Here is a 20,115-nt window from a genome sequence, read left to right as displayed (position 1 = left end):
CCTATCCCAATATCTATCTCTATTATATCATCACTCTAACTCTGGTTGTCCTACAACACTACAAAATCCATCACATCAAGATTGTCCAATCCCATATAAGAATAGGCCCAGGCTACGGGCAATCTACAGCCCACGTTCGCTTGCCCGCCGCAGTCCAGGGGTCGAGTGGGTGGACCCAGCCCCAGTCGGTCCCCCCCTCCTCAGTCTAGGGGCTCCAAAATAATTTTAGCCCCGCCATCCGTTAAGTTACCTTACCGTCTCTCCTTTTCTGCCACCCGCTCTCCTGAAGCCACCTCACTTCTGCAATCCATCGCAGTCAATATCTACAGCTACCACGGGACTTTGATCTTCTCATTGTCTTTTCGTTGTTCTGTACAGCTTCTTCTCTTTCCAGTCGCTCCACTGTTGTCAGCGTCTGCGCATTTCTCTTCCTCTTGTGCTCTTCCCCATACCCACTACAGCTTCATTTAATACCCCCACCATGGCCAATACGTGAGTTGCCCTCCTCAGCCTGTCGTTGCGATTGATCGATGGCAACGCTCGCCACGATAGGCTTTCTGTTGTTCAACAGAGTTTACTGACTTTTATGCTTTTTCAGTAACGTCGATGTCCTCGTTATTGGCATGGGACCTACTGGTCTCGGTGCTGCCAAGCGTCTCAACCACATTGTATGCCCTCACCGCCACCTCTAACAAGAGGCAAGAATCTCAACTGACGATGTATACAGAACGGCCCTTCATGGCTGATTGTCGACTCTTCTGACAAGGCTGGTGGTCTTGCCAGCACTGACACCACCCCCGAGGGTTTCGTAAGTTGTTGCTGGTAAATCTTGTTTGAAAACTTTGTGCTAACCTGAATTTTTTCCAGCTCTACGATGTCGGTGGCCACGTTATCTTCTCCCACTACAAGTACTTCGACGACTGCATCGACGAGGCTCTCCCCAAGGATGATGACTGGTACACCCACCAGCGAATCTCCTACGTTCGCTACAAGGGCCTCTGGGTTCCTTACCCCTTCCAGAACAACATCTCCATGCTCCCCAAGGAGGACCAGGTCGACTGCATCGAGGGTATCATTGACTCTGCTCTCGAGTGCCGTGTTGCCAACACCAAGCCCAAGGACTTTGACGAGTGGATTGTGCGCATGATGGGTGAGGGAATTGCCAACATCTTCATGCGACCTTACAACTACAAGGTCTGGGCCGTTCCCACCAAGAAGGTACGCTATCATGCCCCATGGAGAAGACGGTGAAGGCGGTGTACTAACAAGCTGCAGATGCAATGCCAGTGGCTCGGTGAGCGTGTCGCCGCTCCTGACGCTAAGCTTGTTACCAAGAACGTTATCCTCAACAAGGTTGCCGGTAACTGGGGCCCCAACGCTACCTTCCGATTCCCCGCCCGTGATGGTACCGGTGGTATCTGGATCGCTGTCGCCGAGACCATCCCCAAGGAGAAGAAGCGATTCGGCAAGCAGGGTGAGGTTACCAAGATTGACGGCGAGAAGAAGATTGCCTACTTCGCCGACGGTAGCACCATCAGCTACAACAAGCTTGTCAACACCATGGCTGTTGACCACCTCGCCGAGAAGCTCGGTAACCAGGAGCTCATGACCCTCACCAAGCAGCTCTACTACTCTACCACTCACGTCATTGGTGTCGGTATCCGAGGTGAGCGCCCTGAGCGCATCGGTGACAAGTGCTGGTTGTACTTCCCTGAGGACAACTGCCCCTTCTACCGTGCCACCATCTTCTCCAACTACTCCCCCTACAACCAGCCTCAGAAGGACGCCAAGCTTCCTACTCTCTACCTTGCCAACGGTGAGAAGGCTGCTTCTTCCGAGGCTAAGGAGGGTCCTTACTGGTCCATCATGCTCGAGGTTTCTCAGTCTACCATGAAGCCTGTCGATGTTGAGAACCTCCTCAAGGACAGCATCCAGGGTCTTATCAACACCGAGATGATCAAGCCCGAGGACGAGATCGTCTCCACCTACCACCGTGCTTTCGACCACGGTTACCCCACCCCCACTCTCGAGCGTGAGGGCGTCCTCAAGCAGGTCCTCCCCAAGCTCGAGTCCATGGACATCCTCTCCCGTGGCCGCTTCGGCAGCTGGCGATACGAGGTTGGTAACCAGGACCACTCCTTCATGCTCGGTGTTGAGGCTGTCGATGCCATCCACAGCGGTGCTGTCGAGCTGACCCTCAACTACCCCGACTTCGTCAACTCCCGCCAGAACACTGAGCGTCGTCTCACCCAGAACTTCGTTTTCAGCACTCCTCAGACCAACGGGATCCCCAGCCACTCCAAGGCCCAGTAAATAACCTCTGTATTGGAGTTGGAGTTGAGGGTATGACGTGAGCAATCTAGCATTGAGTTGGGCACGTTGTTTGATATTTCAAGAGATATGTGTACAAGAAAACATTGTGAGAAGCGAGTTAGCGCCTCGAGAAATGACGAGTCCAGATTTTAGGATTGATGACGGGAAATAAGACAAGATGCTGCTGGTGAAGGTTCTCAGCTAGCTGGACGGATGGATGGATATAGGGTTTCGCTGGAGAAGCGGAGCATGATAAAGGATATAGATCTGGAATTTTTGCTCTAGGGTTAGACAAATGAACGGACTGTCCTATACAGATACATAATAGTATACAACATACATTAGAACATACAATCTGTTTGTGTTTTCAATTTATCTGCCTGTGCTTGTGATGTGTACATAGTAGGTACCTATTTGTTTTGTTGATGGATGGTCAGTAGTAGGTATTTTGACGTGATGTTTTAAATGATTGGCAACCACGAGTTGAACATGTCAGTGACATCTCATCGGGCACCTCCCTGCCACTTACATCATGGCTACGTAGTGTAATCAGGGGGTTAGAGTGTGTAAAACTCGCTATAAATGAAATCGAAATTGTTTTCCCAGTCACCACGTAATGCTCGACAGCGAGTACAAGGAAAAGTGTAGATTACAATAATTTCAGACCTCCATCACAGGAATGAATGCCGAGCGAAGGCGCTACTGCAAGAGATCATCAAAACAGCAACGCCAAACGACCTAACAGAAAAGTCAATAAAGCCAGCGCTTGGTAGTGCAGAGACCCATAAACGACGCCACAAGGGTCCATCTTGCAGCATGAGCCGAAATTTGTCAATCCCACTACAATAGGCCACGGCAGCTGCACGGGTACAGCAGTACAGCACATTGATGGATGCGCTATAAAAGCAATTACCCTTGGCAGCACGTATGGAACCTACAAGGCTAAGAGAATTTTTCTTCTTCTTCTTCTTCTTCTTCTTCTTCTTCTTCTTCTTCTTCTAGCTCTACGCTTTGGCCAGAAGGGAAAAAGGGATGGACAGGAAGGAGAGTTATTACTAGAGAAGAGATATCTGACCAGGGCATCTTTAACCTGGAAGGGTATCGTCGATGCCTAAGGGGGTTAATGAAAGAGTTGGAAACACTGTAGAGTTTCGGCTACGGGACTTGAGTATTCATCTTATGTTGACCAATATACTTAATAGCGAGTATGTTCACGATGGTGGTGGTGGTGGAGTACTAAGGTAGTAGTAGGTGTTTTGACTGCATGACTCTCTGTCTTTTTGTTTTGAAACAGGGCCAAGATGATCCAATAGAAGCTGAAGATGCAGGGTGAGAAGCGATACGACTTTAAATACCCTGAAGTGAAAGCTAGAGAACAACGTGTTCTGCTCATGGTTACTCTGCATCTCCAACTCCGTCTGACTCTGCAGTCTGCCTGCGCCCAACTGTCAAACCGGGACACAACCCTTGCTATTCCGTCATCCACTACCCTTTCAAGACGGGACCAGTCTGCGAACAAGACTTGGACCCTGTATCTTTGACACACACAAAAAAAACACACACACAACGCGGACGGCAACCAATTCCGACGAGTCGCATCGATAAGAAACCGGTTAACTTGAACTGTTTGGATATATCCGGACTTGTCAAGCTGGGTACCTTGGGTAGGTTAGAGGGTTAAATTTGCACCAAATTTAAGCATACCACAAAGTGATGAGTGCCCAATTATTAGAGACAGACACTCAAAATAACATAAACATCCAATTGTTATCTTAGTTACTTCCAAGTATCTCTCACTTTCAAGTACTGGGGAGGGGCGGGAATCCACAAAGTCCACTCATAGGTAGTCCGGCATCCCAAATCTAAGCCAACTTTGACCTAAACCGACTCCAAAGTTCAATGTCCCCCAACCCCAACCCCAACCCACTCTGCCTACCTCTGCCTCTGCCTCTGCCTCTGCCTCTGCCTCTGCTTGTGCTCGGCGGTCACGGTGCACTACGGTTCGGTCCAGTAACCACCACCACCACACTAACTAACACAAAGTTGTTCTATCATTCGATTCGCCCTCATCTCCATCTTCCTTTTACCGAAGCCTTACCTTGTGTTGCCCTCCTGAATCCCCATTCCCCAGACGCCGACCGGATCTGCCGTCAACGTAATCCATATTATTGTCCACTGTGAGCCTCTACCGTCATAGACAGGGTCATATCAGCACTGTTCCGTCCCAGAAGAGTTCCACCAAACGTTCGGCTTTCCAGACGCAGATCCTACAATATCCCAATCCAAATATTCAAGTCATCGTCTTTTTCTCCCATTCTACGCTGTGCTTCGTTTGCGCCCGACTCTCGCTTTCGTCCTTCATTACCGAATTCGCCGTTCTTTGCTTGCGACCCGTCCGTCTATTTCAACCTCCGGCCGATATATCCCCGATGATGGGCGCTTCACTTTCATGTGCCTCAGACCTTGATTGAATACCAACGCTCGCTTCCCGTAGCCTTCTCGCTCTGCTACCGGCACCGACTGATTCGCCCTCGCGGCGCGCCGCCGTATGCGCTCCATCATGGACAGTGCTCCGCTCGTTACCGACGACCTTCTCGATCCTCCGCCTCGAATATACGAGCGACTGCGTCAGATAGCTGGATATACTTGGGATGAAAACCAGCGACCGTTCCATTCTTCTTATGACTACTGGTAAAAACCCCCACCATGGGCTGTGAGAGTTGCTCATGGCCCTGGTCCAAAGACCCTCTCTCTGACTACGTTTAGGCATGTTGTTGGCACTCGTTTCGTCTCGTCGGTGCCTTCACCCTCGAGTTCACACAATGCTTCAAGTCCAGGATCGGCATTGAGGCTGCATTCTGGTCGCCCATCCCCGTCAGAACCGTACGTTCCAATATCGAACACCGATGGCTATGATACCCAGGCAATTACACCTCCAGCCTCCTCCTCATCGAACAACCCAAATGATGCCCCTTATATCGAAGAAAAAGTGGTTGCTCGGCTATCTTACCATGCTCTACGAGAAGAGCGAGCCTTTCATATCGCCAGAAGCCTAATCGCCAATTCGGACCCGACCGGCGAACATATTGTCAAGCCTCTGGACTTAATCAGACTAAACCCCCTCCCTGGTGATCGCGCTCAGGTTGTTGTTGCTATATATCAACATCCTGGGCCTAACTATCTGCTGGAGGTGCTCGACATGGGCCCTGCTTTCTACAGAGCTCGTACTCACGGAGAAACCTTCACCTCATTACGGAAGAATGAGCCCGAGTTGCATGACCCAATTTCTCTGCAATACTTCCTCGACTTTGCCATAGGCGCAGCACAATGTCTGGAACTTCTTCACCATAATCTTGGTATGATACACGGCGAGATTCGAGGCGATGCGTTCCACTTCAACGCCGAGAAAGGGCAGGTCAAAATCATGTCTTTTGGATCTGGAGTTCGCTCATTTGAACATGGCCTGACAAGCACCGGATGGTCTACTCTTTCGAAAGAACTTGGAGCACGGAACAAGCTCTTATACATAAGCCCCGAGCAAACAGGCCGAATGCCTGCGGAGCCAGATAGTCGTACCGATATCTACTCCTTAGGTGTCTTGTTCTGGACCCTATTGACCCAGCGACCTGTTTTTGAGGGTGATACCCCTCTCGACATTGTACAGGGTGTTCTTGGTCGGAGGATACCAAACGTGTCTACTGTAAGACTCGATGTTCCGGATGTTGTTGGAAGGATTATACAACGATGCACAGCCAAGAGTGTCACAGATCGATACCACTCAGCAAGCGGCCTTCGCTATGATTTGGCCAAGGTTCAGGAGTTCCTCGGTGACGGAGACTGGTTGGCACTCAAGGAGTGGAGGATTGGCACAAGGGATGTATCGTCTTTCTTCATGCTTCCTGCCATCATGATCGGACGCCAGCAGGAGCAAGCAGAATTGAGCAAGGTTATTGATCGTGTTGCAAAAAGTCACGCCATTAGCCTCAAGGGAAACACCAACAGATTCTCCGACGGCTCAACCCTATCGAATGATGTCGCCGCGTTTGATGATATATCTAGCGAAGGAGCAAGCTCTGTAGATGGCACCAACTATCGAAGCGGCTCATTCACACACACCGCCCCTTCCGAAACCAAAATGCCAAAGACCAGCTTCAACCCCTTGTTTTCAGATACGCAGACAGTTTCCGGCGACACAATCGCATCGTCACCTTCTGGCACACTTCCTCGAGTTGCTAGACCCTGGGAGAGACACCAGTCTATTTCCATTGAAACACGCAGTCTCGTCGAAAGCTCTGGACCCGACTCTCAGACTCGCCATAGTATGGTGGAATCGACAGCGTCTAGCTTATCAAGACAGCTGGGTTCTGCCAAGTTTCGTCGCCGTGATTACTGTGAGGTTGTCACAATTGAAGGCGCAGGTGGTCTTGGAAAGAGTTGTCTTGTCCAAAGTGTTCTTGCTGATGCAAGGAGAAGAGGTTACTGTGCCACAGCCAAGTTTGATACCGCCAGGAGAACAGCATTTGGGCCTCTGCTTAAACTTCTCTCGTCCCTGCTCTTCAGGTCTGGGGTGAGAGAAATACCGAGACTCCTTTTCCACCAGGGCCTCAAACAATTTGTTCGTCCTGTTTGGCCCATGTTGCATCGCCTGCTGGGACTTCCAGAGTTTCTTCTCGGCCCCCCAGAAACAACAATTGGCAGGTCGATTTCATCATCTTTGCAATTTAGCTCGAGTAAAGGTAGTGTCAGATCGGGATTGAAGCGTCGAGGGTCATCTCCTGGTGGCTCTCCCAAGTTAGTTGCGAGAAACCCTAGTGTCGCTTCGCAATCGTCTTCGGATTTTCTTCGCACTGGCACATCCACCAAGACTATGCGGCTGATGAACATCTTTCTGGATGTACTCCGAGTTTTTACTGCACACAAGTTCATTTGTTTCTGCTTGGATGATCTCCACTTTGCCGATGACGAGTCTATGGAACTGATCTCTCAAATCATCGCTTCACGAATGAAGATGGTTATCATTATGACCTATCGCACCGAAGAAATCACGTGGGAGAAGGTCCAAAGCATGATTCATCTTCCTGAGAACGAGGAAATTCCTCGCTCTGGCAGCCCTTTAGTCACACGCATTTCACTAGAGCCCCTGACCGAAGATGACATAGTTCAATACGTCTCAACAACACTCTGTCGACCGAAAGAAGAAGTCTTGCCCCTTGCTCTGGTGTTGCAGTCTAAAACGGCAGGCAATCCATTTTACATGAGGGAGATGCTGAGTGCTTGCCACCGGAAGAAGTGCATCTGGTACGACTATAGGGACAGTCAATGGCACTACGACCTCGACAGACTCTTCGAGCAGTTCCAAGGAGAAAAAGATTATGATACACTCGATACCGCCTTCATTACCCATCGCTTGTCCGAGCTTCCCGCAGCAGCGCGGACCCTGTTAGCTTGGGCTGCCCTCATTGGCAACTCATTCTCATTCGAACTCATCTGTCGGTTGATGAGTGGCGAGTTCGACTACCACGACGACGACAGAGGGGCATGCTGTGCCACGTTCACACACAAGTCATATTCGCAAGGGGAGGCCGTCGCCGGCCTCCAAGCTGCTATTCAGGCGTACATCATAGTGCCCAGTGAGACCGATGATCGATTTAGGTTCGCCCACGATCGATATATCCACGCTTCAGCTGATCTACAAGAGTGCAATTCACGGAAGATGCACTTCATCATCGTGCAAACACTTCAAAAATACCACGGCAGCGAAATTAAACAGTTGGACAACATAGCGTCGCACATCTGCGCTGCGGTCGATATCATCCAGAGGAGAATTTCTAACCGCCGACAGTACCGCAAATTGTTGACAAGTTGTGCTCAAGATGCCGCAGAGAGTGGTGCAAAGCCCACGGCCGCAAAGTATTACAAAACAGCCGTGTCTCTGTTACAGGACAACCCGTGGACCGAAGACAGGGAAGATGTGTCTTACGACGAAACGATGCAACTATACTTACGAACAGCCGAGTGTTATCTTTACATGGGTAATTACATGGCAGCAAATGACATCCTCAGCACCATCTTTGCCAATGGGAAATCGACATTCGATAAGGCACCAGCATATGTCCTGCAGTCAAGAATATGTGGACAAAGTGGCGATTCCGTTGCTGCTCTAAAGTCACTCAACGATTGCCTGGTTGGGCTCCAGGTTATTGTCGATGATGAGCCGAGTTTCAAAAAGTGTGATGACAAGTTCGAACAATTGTCAATTCAGATTCAGACAATGGGCCAGGAAAAGCTCCTCAATTATAAACAGGCGGATGATGCCAACGTTGCGTCTATAGGAGCTGTCCTGTCCGAAACCGTTAGTGTTGCTTGGTGGAGCGACAGCTTGCGCTTTTATCATCTCAGCCTCATGATGGTAGAGATGCATCTGGAAAGAGGCGCTTATCCGCAGTCTGGAATGGCATTCCTTTACCTCGCAATGATCGCCCTGTCCCGCTTCAACATGGCACAGTTCGCGGTGGATCTGAGCAACACTTCCCAGGACCTTCTCTACCAGTCTCGAGACCCTTTCTTCCTTGCTCGCGGATTGATGCTCTATTCAATGTGCGTTGGTCACGTTCATCTGACGATGCCCATGCTCTGTGCCCAGATGGAGGATGCCGTGGAATACGCATCAGTTGCTGGCGACAGACAATCGATCATATTGACGTATGGCGTGTCAGCAATCTTCAAGTTCTTTGGCGGAGAGAATTGCGCAGACCTCGAAGGATTCTGCCAGTACGGTTGCGAGGAAATTCCAAATTGGTATTCTGACTCCCGAGGAGGCTCAGTACTCATTGCCGTCAAGCAGCTCTGTCGGGCTCTGCAGGGCAAGACTCGCACTTCGAATGCACTTGAAGTCATGAACGATGAAACGCACAATGCGGAAAACTACAAAAACTGGTTGATCAGTTGCAATAACAAAGGCAGCCGGTCTATCACTTTTTACCAGAGCTTCGAGATCATACCCTTGTTCCTCTACGGGCATTATGAGCGTGCCGTAGAAATCGGGAGTCATGCCATCGAACAGCTCAGTATGCTCTGGTCATCCTATAACAGCAGGGTAATACTATTGTTTTACGGACTAGCTCGTGCCGGATACCTGCTGCAAAAACTCCAGCTTCCTTGCTCTCCAGATGAGACCTTTTCCTCGCAGGTCGAGGTGGTCATCAAGGAACTGCGACGCTATGCTAAGATGATGGACGAGTGGTGTACCCTATCAGACATCAACTACCTGAGCTGGATGAAGTTCCTGCAGGCACAGATTGAGGAGCTGTCCGGCCATTATGGCAACGCTATCCAGAACTACGAGCATGCTCTGGACCATGCCACGGAGCATGATTCAATTTTCGATGAAGCCCTTGGCAATTACCTCATGGCTGGCATGTTCATCCGGCGAAGCGCACGCCGGTCGGCTCGTGCAGCACTTCTCGAAGCGGTTGGATTGTTCAGGCAGATGGGTGCCGTAGGTGTTTCGAAAGCCGTCGAGGAGGAACACAGTCTGTTACTACATGGTCCTACAAGAAACCAACGAACCACCGATATGGGCGTGCAGACCGACTTTGTTGCCGACACAGCATCCGTTCAGTACCGGACTGTAGAGGGAGAGGATGGTGGAGATCTGGCACGCATCCCGTCCAACACCATGAACATGCCCGACCTTAACAAGGGTGAGCGCATCGGAGCATGGAGGGGTTCAATGAATATGCAGGCCGAGCCCGGAGCGGGACTGCCTGCTCTCGATATGATCGATCTGCATGCCATCCTTGTCTCTTCCCAGGTCATCTCCTCCGTGCTGCAGGTAGACGAGCTTTTGAAGACCATGTGCGATGTTATTCTACAGACGTGCGGTGGTTCGGCTACCCTGGCTGCTATCGTCGTCCAAGAGAACGATATGGACACTTGGTGCGTAGCAGCCAGTGGTGACCCTGAGAGAGGTGCCTCAGCACATATACCAGGCATACCCATATCTGGGACCTCGCTGATCGCCGAGAATGTCGTTCTCTATTCCACGCGTTTCCTCGAGTCCGTCTTTGTTCCTGACTTGGTATCCGACGAGAGATTCGGAAACGTCAATGATTCCTGGCTCCAGAGAAACCCAGTTGGCAAAAGCATAATTGCCATTCCAATCTGCCATGGCAACAAACCACTACTGGGTGTGCTCTATCTTGAGGGCGAGCCGGGTGCTTTCACGGACCGCAATGTCACTGTTCTGCAACTACTTGTCAATCAAATTGGCATCAGTTATTCGAACGCGCTGGCAATGAAGAACGTGGAGAAGATTTCAGCAGAGAACCGCTCCATGGTCGCCGTACAGAAGCGAGCTCTAGCCAAGGCACTCGAGGCAGAGACAAAGGCCAAGAACGCAGAAGCGGAAGCCAAACGAAACGTCAAGCTTGCGGAGGAGGCGGCCAAGGCCAAATCCATTTTCTTGGCCAACGTCTCGCACGAACTTCGCACTCCCCTCAACGGTGTTATTGGTAACTCTGAGCTCCTCCGTGACAGTGAACTAAACAGGGACCAGCTTGAGATGGCCGACTCTATCCGAGTTTCGGCTGATCTGCTTTTGACTGTTATAAATGACATTCTGGACTTTTCCAAAATGGAAGCGGACAAGATGAAGCTGTACATCATTGCTTTCAACCCTGAGGATATGGTTCGCGAAGTCGTTCGGGCTGTTTCCTACAGCAACCGTGAAAAGACGTCCAAGAAGAACGTCAAGATTGTACAGAGCATCAACCTACCGCCCATGTTGATATATGGCGACCCCATTCGTCTCCACCAGGTGCTGGGTAATCTTATTGGAAACAGTCTCAAGTTCACTGAAGATGGTTCAATTACTATTGGAGCTCGACTTGACAAGGAGACGCAAGAGCATGCTACTCTTACCTTCTGGGTTCGGGACACTGGTATTGGTATTCCTCCTCAGCAATTGGCCAAACTGTTCCAGCCCTTCAGCCAGGCGGATGCCAGCACTGCAAGAAAGTATGGGGGAAGTGGTCTCGGTCTCAGTATCTGCAAATCTCTGATTGAAACAATGATGAAGGGTAAGATTCGGCTCGAGAGCGAAGAAAACGTGGGCACAACAGCTTGGTTTACCGTCACATTCGAAAAGGCCAAGCCCGATGTCGCTGCAGGCGATGTGCAGACCAAAGCCACGTCCTCAACCGACCGCTACTTTGCAGCCGCTTCACCCGTAGAGCGAGCCGAATCACCAAACCCTTATCTAGATTTATCGAAGGTACCCAAGGACGAGATTCGCATCTGCGTTGCCGAAGACAACCCTATCAACCAGAAGATTGCCATCCAGTATGTGCAGAGGCTGGGGTACAAGGGTGTCCAGGCCTATGACAATGGACTCAAAGCTGTCGAAGGCCTTCGACAAAAAGCCAAGGAGGGCAAGCCATATCATGTTGTCTTGATGGATGTCCAGATGCCGGTTCTTGATGGCTATGAGGCGACAAAGCTGATTAGGAAGGACTCTTTGGATGCGGTGCGCACGATCTTGGTTATTGCCATGACGGCTTCTGCAATCCAAGGAGATAGAGAGAAGTGCTTGGCTGCTGGCATGAATGACTACCTTGCCAAACCTGTCAGGTCGGAGATACTCAAGAAGAAACTCGACGCGTATCTGTGTGTCGAGGTAAGTGCGCCAAACTATCACAGAGAACCAAATACTGACTTGTCAAAGCATGCACCGCCAAAGCCAGAGCCCTCTCCCCCAGTGCCCCAAAGATCGACCCCCAGTCCTCACACACTTGTGGGCGCTCCTACCGCCAAACCCAACTCGTCCTTTGTTCTTCCGTCTCCTGTAGTCAAGCCGAGCGTGGGAACCAAAGGTCCATCGAATGCATCTCTTGATCCCATGCAGGAAGAAGCCGTGTTCAATCAGCCCGTTGACCACACTGCTCTGCAGGCACAGGACAGCCCCGTGTACGGCAAAGAGCAACGAGAACCATCGCCATTGTCGATTCAGAGCAGTCAGCTACCTTTGACAAACATGGCTGCTCCTAGCCGTATGTCGAGCGATGATCGCTCTATAGACACTGCTTCAATTGCGGACAGTTCTACCTCTCAGTCCCAGAAGCGATTCCCTCGGAAGCTCATCAAGCAACGTCGCAGCAGCGAGTCAAATAGCGATCGACCATCCCTTACCGGCTTCTCTAACGATAAGTCCAGGAGTGTTCTTAAGAAACCGCAACGACAGAGTACAACAAACCTCGTAGAAGAGGGTCAAAAGGCGGAGAATAGTTCTTTCACGCCTGGGAAGGATTCTAGCAAACGCAGTAGTTTGACATCCTCGGCCTCATCATTGAAGGACCGGATCTTTCCTCACTAAGGCGACACAACCTTGGCGCCTGATAAAATTCCCATTTAACAGCCATATTAGTGGTTGACTTTTATACATTTACACTACATAACATCATAACGAAGGGGGTACAAGGCTGAACGGAAGAGGGGACAGGGCGAGAGTCGAAGGAAGGAGACATCTCATGAGCGGTCTAAGAAAAAGCGTTTGACCGATATAAAGATTATGTGTCATTGGGCATTGATCTGGATTTTTGAATATTCTGTTTTTGCTTGAGCGAGGAGCATTGAAGAGGATGGCAGCTTGTGTCAAGGCGCGGATGAACAGGGACTTTTCGATTCAATTCATGACAAGGAAAGGGGGGTGTCAAAGGTTATGTGGTAGGCCGTTTGGGACTGCTTGCAAGATACCTCCTATTTGCTTTTATTCTTTTTTCCCCTCCTCTCGTAGAGATGGACTTAGCATAGATAGCGTGGTCCACTGACTTGGAGATACGACACGCCAAAAGAATCAAGACAATGAATTCAGAATGAAGACAGCCACGGGGAAGTGTACGTATGCTTGTAAGCTTGAGCTACACGACAACGGCTCGTGTTGAAGTTTACTTGACTTTTGATCCCATGTATAGCTTAGAGGCTATCGCTGCTCCCTGGTGACTGAGAGAATTATTCACTCAAGTCTTCTCTAACTCTCCCAAAGCAAGCCCTACGCCCGTTCGTCTTCGTACTCTCTCCCTCTCGGTCTCTGCTTGCGCGAGTTCGCCGACGCTCAACAGCCCCATGTCGATGAGGGTGGGTTGAAGTCGACTTGAAGCCTGACGATCATATCTACAATTGGGGTTTGATCGACCGAAGGAGGCAAGGAACCACCCACATGGGAGGCGTACGCTAGCGGCCGTTGGTGACAACGAGGGCATTGGCGTCCGAGATTGACTTAACTTAGATGAGACGAGTCTCCGAAGTACGGTACATAAACTCCAGATGACGTGGGCTAGGCTAGCGAAATAGACGATATAGACGGTGGGATGGATATTGACCCTGCATACTGTCACATTATGTGGCAACGATGAGGCGGAAGAGCGAAAGGTAAATTGACGTGTAAGCTGACGGACCGATCAGTTCTCGATCAGTGGCATGGCCCTGGCTTCAATGGTTGGTCGACGGCAAACTTGGCTCCAGGATTCGATCGCGCGTAAAGAAGAGCAGGGGCAAAGATTTCTCAGCTGGTAATGACATATAAGCCCACTGAGGGATGTTCCGTTCGGCTGGTTGCCTGATTTGGACAATATCCTGAGAACCTTACATGGGCATTTCCCATGAATATCCATTCACGAAAGCATGTATGTAGTGAATAGTTTACATTATTCGACGACTTCCCTGCCCAACAGGTTGTTCCACTTTTGAAGTTATCGGCCAACGAACATGAGCATGTATGATTATGCTTGCTCACAAGCTCAGTATCTAGTTGTCGCAATTTGGATGTGAAACTCAGCCTGTACAGGGGTGGGAGTTGGAAGCCCAAGAGCATACAATGCAAAGCCAAGCACAGAGAATACACGCCATTTGCGGACAGATGTGCTTAGCAGGAAATGCCTCTCTGCATTCATTCTTTCTCTTTGGACCACTAGGACGATGTGGTAGAGGCAATAGCTGAAACCTCTAAATGATATTCCCTGCAATCGTTTTGGTTTTATGGTTTATGGTTTACGATAGTATAGAGTATAAGAGACGATCATCGGCTGAGCCGAAATACGAGTGAACAAAAAAGCACTGACATAAACTGACTCTTACTTTTCATTGACCTAGCTAGCCTGGGACATTTAGAATTGTAGCAACTGGCCCTGCCCGATGTAGGCGCGGACGTGGCTGGACCAACTTTGACAGGGCTGCGTCTCATCTCGAGCTGATACTGATTAGGAACGGATAGAGACGGACAATCTCTGGCTTAGCCTCTAAGGCTAACTCTTACTCGCTGGTCACAATTGCTTGCCTTGTGTCTTGGGGCTTGTGATTTCCGGATGATAGACACATGCTAGATGGGATGGATGCGCTAGCAGGGGTAGTCACTTTGCTGATCTTGATCGCCAAACAATCCTGGGTTAGGAAGGATGGATGCGCGGTTGGTATGTGGGTTATCGGATCATTTACACATCAACCTATTCGATAGTACATGAGCGAGCGTTTCGCACATTCCCGGTGACAGGGGAGACTTTGAGGTCCGCTTTGGTAATCGGTATCGTGTCTGCAAATACGTACCGATAGAGATGGTGTCAGCTAAACCCATGAAATACATAGTGTAACGGTGCCTTGGTGCAACTAGCCGTTCACTTAGGGATCTCGGGAAGCAGATGGGAAGCCCTAATAGCGGCAGGCTGCCGCTGAACAAAGCCGAGTTTCGTATCCTGATTTGGGTGTTGATGAGCATAGTCCATGGAACGCGTGTTTGTTTGCCTGCGCAGGCCCTGCCAGGCCTGTCTGAATTCTCCATCCGTCCTGATGCGATAAATGAGACATTGCTCCGAGATTGATGTGGTAAACAGTGTGCTGGGAACAAGACAGGGAATGATTATCTGACACTAGTTGGCTCTTAGCTCATTGAACGTTGGAAAAGATGCAGCATATCCTTGGAATCAGTTCCATCCAGCAGAGACGAGACCGGGCGGACCCGCACCAAGATCGGAACAGTTAGATCCAACGCCGACAAGGGTACAGTCGGATTGGGCCGACCACAAGGTGGGATGAATCGCTTAAAGACTAGTTGCCGATCCATCAGCTCACAGACGACTAAGGACTTCTAACGTCGAAAGCAGCGACAAATTACACGAGTTGGGTCATGGCCATGTATGTACCTGTGCCTGAGCGAGCCCTGTCGAGTTGCAGCCGAGATTGGCAAATGATCTGCGAAATTGAGTTGTCGGGCATAGAGCAAGGAAAATAGGCTGCTATGACGGAGTGTTTAAGCCATGACTGTGGTGGAAAGGCAGGTTCTCAAATTTCGGGCAAGTTTTCCGGACTGCACAGTCTCGACTATGTTGACTCGTATGAAGGTAGCTGCAGAGGGTTTCGGAGAATATCTCTAGATAGAGAAATGAGTGGTAGGTGGCTGTATATTTTCGAGAGCACGACTTCATGTGACGATGATGCAGTCGCCCTTGGGTCAAGGAACAGCTCCGAGTCATAAACTGGCGTAATGCAAGGAAAATATGTTCCATGGGGTTGACCCAAGTGTTATGACTGGGGGAGCGAATACTGAAGATCCACGATGCTACCACAAGGGGGATCAGTGCATCTGACCATGCATGGCGGGGGGGGTTCAAGTCAAGCCAACATTTGCGGCTGAGCTGCTCTGTTATGGAGGTGCCCTGTGTGCATGTGAGTGTGTGGCTAGTGTGATGAGGAGGAAAAAACGCTTGTTTCATTTAGAATGCATTCATCTCTGCGTCAAAGATAAGGTTAGTTGCGCGCGGTAACTGCTGGTTGCTGTAGCTGCTGCTTCTATCGCACAAAGGGCCAAGAGGGCAAGAGAACAGAGGCCAATCGAGGTCGAGGGTCGCATGACGCTAACGGAAGGCCACGCACGAGTGGAACAAGTTAAAACACCTCGGCCATTGCTTTTTCGACATGATAGACAGACGGACTGGACGGAAGTTGCGGAATGAATTCGTCTCATCTCGTTTCCACATTGGTGGCTGATGTAATGTAATGTATGTGGTTCATATGGAGTGAGTGATGAGGTGGCAGGTCAAGGTCAAGGCAAAGCAGGGCAGCCACCAGCCAAATCAAGCAAGGTTGATGTTGATGCATCGTCAGGGTTGAAGCGACAGACAAGGTAAAAAGCGAAGTGAGGTGGAGAAGAAGGAGTGGACTGAGGTTCAAGAAAAAGAAAGGAAGGATGAAGGAAATTTGTGCATGTGCTCACAAATGGAAGGAACGCCTACAGTACAGAGTACTCTGTACCTACTTGGGTACCTGCCTGGTCTAGCCAGTTCGGACAAGCTTCCAAAAAACGAGGGGAATGGGGAATGTCGTAGAAGGGCAAGGGAAAGCAACATGGGCAGGAACAAGGAACAAGGGACAAGGGACAGGGTAGCATCGTTTCAGATGTTCATTCTCAACAGGGGCTTTCCAACCGGCAGGTACGTCTCGGACTCGACCAGCATTTCTCGGCTCTGATTGGATCAGAATTATCAGGGTCCCAGGATCCCTAGTCCTTGGAACTGGGAAAGCCTACCGGTGATAATTGGTGATTGGTAGAAAGCCTGCGAGAAGATCTGCTATATACACACCTACTGCTTTCCTTCTTTATCCTCACCTCCAACTCAAGAACAGCACCTGATTAACCACCACTAAGCTCTGGCGATGCGTCTACTAACCATAACCATCACTGACAGATTGCTCGTACATAAGCATCTCGCTAATTCTTTAATTTGAATGAGTAGGTATGAGATCGACAAGTGCAGGTGGTTAAGGCTTAGGAAGAAAACTTTAACCAACGGCAGGATAAGAGAAAAAAATATCCTACTTAGTCTTGGACCTGTTACTCATTTGCGTATTTGTTCTCCGTGACCTAAACCCAATGATCATATCACCTTCCGAATTGTAGCTCTCTTGGAGATACAAGCATTGTCTTCTAGAGGTCAACATCCCAATCTGCCCAACAGAGACTCAGAAAGGACAACTGTATGTATGTATATAGGCAGATAGGAAGTGGCAGATTAACTATGAACGGCCGACAAGGGTTCCGTGCCGATTACCTAGTTCGGTAAATCAAGACAGTTTGAGGCACTATGGTGACCTGATTGTACTTCTTGTCCACGTATGTGCGACTCGTACCGATGAATAAAGCTACAACACAGATCTCCTTCGTACAACAGAACCACTGTAAGGCAGAGAACAATCGAGTGTTGCAGTAACACATGTGTAGATATTTTGGCGCCATTAACCTCTTGGTGTGACACTGGGAGGCTTCGAGTTTCTGGCTCAACCTAGACGAGCCCCAAACAATCCTCAACCGACAGTCCTCTAACTATAAGTGAGCGCATAGATGTGATACTGCTACATACATCGGCTTATCTTGGTTTGTCTATATGTCCGAGTATCATTGGTTGTGAATGTCCTGCGACAGAAGTCAGGTCATGGGAAATGTGATCAACTTGTTCCCAGCATGGAACTTGTATCTTTTCGCATCGGTCCCTTGTACAGCCCAATACTAGTTAAAGCTGTTCACTAAAGGTACTGTAAGGGACTGAATCTCAGAGAGCCTGGCATGTCTCTACACGAAACTGACTCAAATTCACAAGTGTATATAGTTGAGTCAGCTATTTTCTCGCTGGCGATTTAGTGTTTGGCCATTGATTTGCTCAAGTTCAAACTCTCCGTAGGTACTATCAGAGTAGTCAGGTCCCTTGCAATCTCTAGGTAGGCATATGCTGTTCTCAAGATTGTAGGCGGCTTCAGATTTGATTGTCAAATTCGATAGCAGACACGTGGAATAATGTATGTATGCAGCTCTTGAAAAGCGAATCGAAACGTCTGTCTATCATTCATGCCGCCCGCATACTTAGTACATAAAGTAAGAACCTTGTCCTGACTGTGGCGCTTGTCCAGTAGTCGGCCAGGTCGAGAATTCAAACGGCGAGAGTGCCCCGAGAGTGGCAACGGTTTTTTTTTTGAGAGGTGGGGCCTTGCCTGAATGGTGGGGTACCGTTGGCTGTGCTTGCTAGCTTGCCATGTAGCTTGCTCATCTTCGCTTAGCGATGACGATGAATAATTGCAAAGCCTACCTACCTATGGAAGCTCTTCAAGTTTCGTCTAGGGTGTGCCTGCCAGCCTGGTAGACAAAGCTCCAGGTGGTTCCAAAAGAAAGATGTTGGTCGTTCTTTGAGGTTCAAGTCGTGATTCTCACATTTGTGTAACCATTCTCCTCGCCAGATAGCCGAGAATAGTGCCTTTTTGACTATGGTCGTGCATGAACGTTATAGTCTTCGCAATCGCTACCGCCACTGGCAATGCATGTGTGCATGGTGCTTTCGATGAAGACTTTGCGATAGTGGTTACGGGGCGATAGGTTCGCGAACTGATTTAGGCAAGGCTCCCATCTGCTAACGAGCATCGGGCGACGCTAGCTAATCTGGATTGTTTCTAGGCGTGCTTCGAGGTCTTGAAGAAGGGCTTGAGGCTGCCATCCAACGTTAGATTAGAGGGATTGAGGGAGAGTTGCTAGTAATCCGCCAATGCATCATGACCGAACCTGGACATCATTGCTTACACCTGAACATGGCACATGAGGCCATGTGTCCTCTGCGACATTGTGTTGCGGTAATATCTTAAGGGGATGGATGTGTAGTTGTTTGGGATCGTTGAATAATGACGAAGCATGATGCTGACATGCTGAGTTTGTCATGACGGATCGTGAATATCTGGCGTCTCTTGTACATGTACCTTGTATCGAGTGATTCAGGAAGCGTCTAACCGCGCTTCAATTTTGCCAATCTCCCCCGGTGCATACGTGTCGTCGATGTTTAGTAGTAGAAAAATCCGTCCTGCAACTTCGGTAAAGTGGGCAGGATGGAGATTTGCGAAGATGAAACGCGGAGCCGCGACACCAAGGGAGGTGATAATATTAAGTCCAAGTAAGAGCAAGAGCAAGAGCAAGGCTACATACCATACTGCACGAGCATCGCCTATTAAGTTGAAGAGAGATCGAGGTAGGGTATCTCAGGCCGCACCGCTTGTAAACTCGACGCCACAAGAGGACGGAAAGAGCGGCTGAACGAACTTGTTCGTGAACTAAAGTTAAGGGCACCTTCCTCGCTTCGGCCCAAGCTCAAGCCCAGTAATACTACAGGTAAGACAGGACAGGGGACTAACGGCTTGCCTTGGTACTAGGGAGGAATTTTCCCGACCTAAACTGTTGATTACCAGTGTTCTATTCCTGCTGAACAGAAGTGAGTCAAAATGGCAAGTACGAAAGGAAGGAACATAGATAGGGAAGAGTTGGAAAGGCAGGAAGCTAATCGAGGCCAATGCTCAAGGAAGTCAGTGAACTAATCAAGTCAAACAAAGATTGCCGTTTCTCAATTGACCTCGAACATTGTTCTTCAACTTATTTTGCCAACAAGCACTGCACCTATCCTATGTTGTTTACTTCCATGCGATATTCCCGTCACACCCGAAACAATAGACCACGAACCATGGGGACTTGGCCTTTGTACTCGACAAAACAAGAGCTTCTTAAACCCGGCTACAGAAACCGCGCTCCGTGTAACAGCTTGTTGATGATGAGCGAAACCAATCCATGCCATCCACTTCCCGTGCCTCGAAAATAGAGAGTCGCATTCATCCCTGGGATACACGAGTACATCAAAAAGGCCCAGGCCACTAACGTCTCAGAATAGGATACCCAACCCACGGTCGATAAAGCACGTATTATACGTGGTATATACTACTATATTTTTTTTA

The 20,115-nt window shown here is 49.5% G+C and overlaps 3 protein-coding genes across 3 annotated transcripts; 2 read left to right on the top strand and 1 right to left on the bottom strand.

Annotated features, from left to right (window-relative positions):
• The first annotated feature begins 305 nt into the window (after positions 1–305).
• Positions 306–2,668, top strand: FGSG_05997 (uncharacterized protein). Its single transcript, XM_011326314.1, has 5 exons — positions 306–492; positions 599–668; positions 728–808; positions 868–1,218; positions 1,276–2,668. Exons 1-5 carry the CDS (start codon positions 482–484, stop codon positions 2,311–2,313), a joined length of 1,551 nt encoding a protein of 516 aa, XP_011324616.1. The 5' UTR covers positions 306–481; the 3' UTR covers positions 2,314–2,668.
• Positions 2,669–4,245: 1,577 nt separating this feature from the next.
• FGSG_12855 (uncharacterized protein) lies at positions 4,246–5,083 on the bottom strand (the record flags this gene model as incomplete). The annotated part of the gene is made up of 3 exons (XM_011326313.1): positions 4,246–4,308; positions 4,412–4,457; positions 4,776–5,083. The coding sequence occupies 3 exons, from the start codon at positions 5,081–5,083 to the stop codon at positions 4,246–4,248; spliced, it is 417 nt and encodes a 138-aa protein (XP_011324615.1).
• A 429-nt stretch (positions 5,084–5,512) lies between these two features.
• Positions 5,513–12,685, top strand: FGSG_05996 (uncharacterized protein; the record flags this gene model as incomplete). The annotated part of the gene is made up of 1 exon (XM_011326312.1): positions 5,513–12,685. One exon carries the CDS (start codon positions 5,513–5,515, stop codon positions 12,683–12,685), a length of 7,173 nt encoding a protein of 2,390 aa, XP_011324614.1.
• Between the last annotated feature and the right edge of the window lie 7,430 nt (positions 12,686–20,115).

This window comes from Fusarium graminearum, chromosome 3, assembly GCF_000240135.3.
Source record: "Fusarium graminearum PH-1 chromosome 3, whole genome shotgun sequence".
NCBI lineage: Eukaryota > Fungi > Ascomycota > Sordariomycetes > Hypocreales > Nectriaceae > Fusarium > Fusarium graminearum.
Note: the sequence above shows the minus strand (reverse complement) of the source record. Positions and strands in the feature narration are given on the sequence as shown.

Excerpts from the sequence above, each read along its gene's own strand:
- FGSG_05997 (XM_011326314.1), top strand. Across the intron at positions 669-727 it reads CCAAGCGTCTCAACCACATT|AACGGCCCTTCATGGCTGAT; the intron begins GTATGCCCTCAC and ends CGATGTATACAG. Across the intron at positions 1,219-1,275 it reads GGGCCGTTCCCACCAAGAAG|ATGCAATGCCAGTGGCTCGG; the intron begins GTACGCTATCAT and ends AACAAGCTGCAG.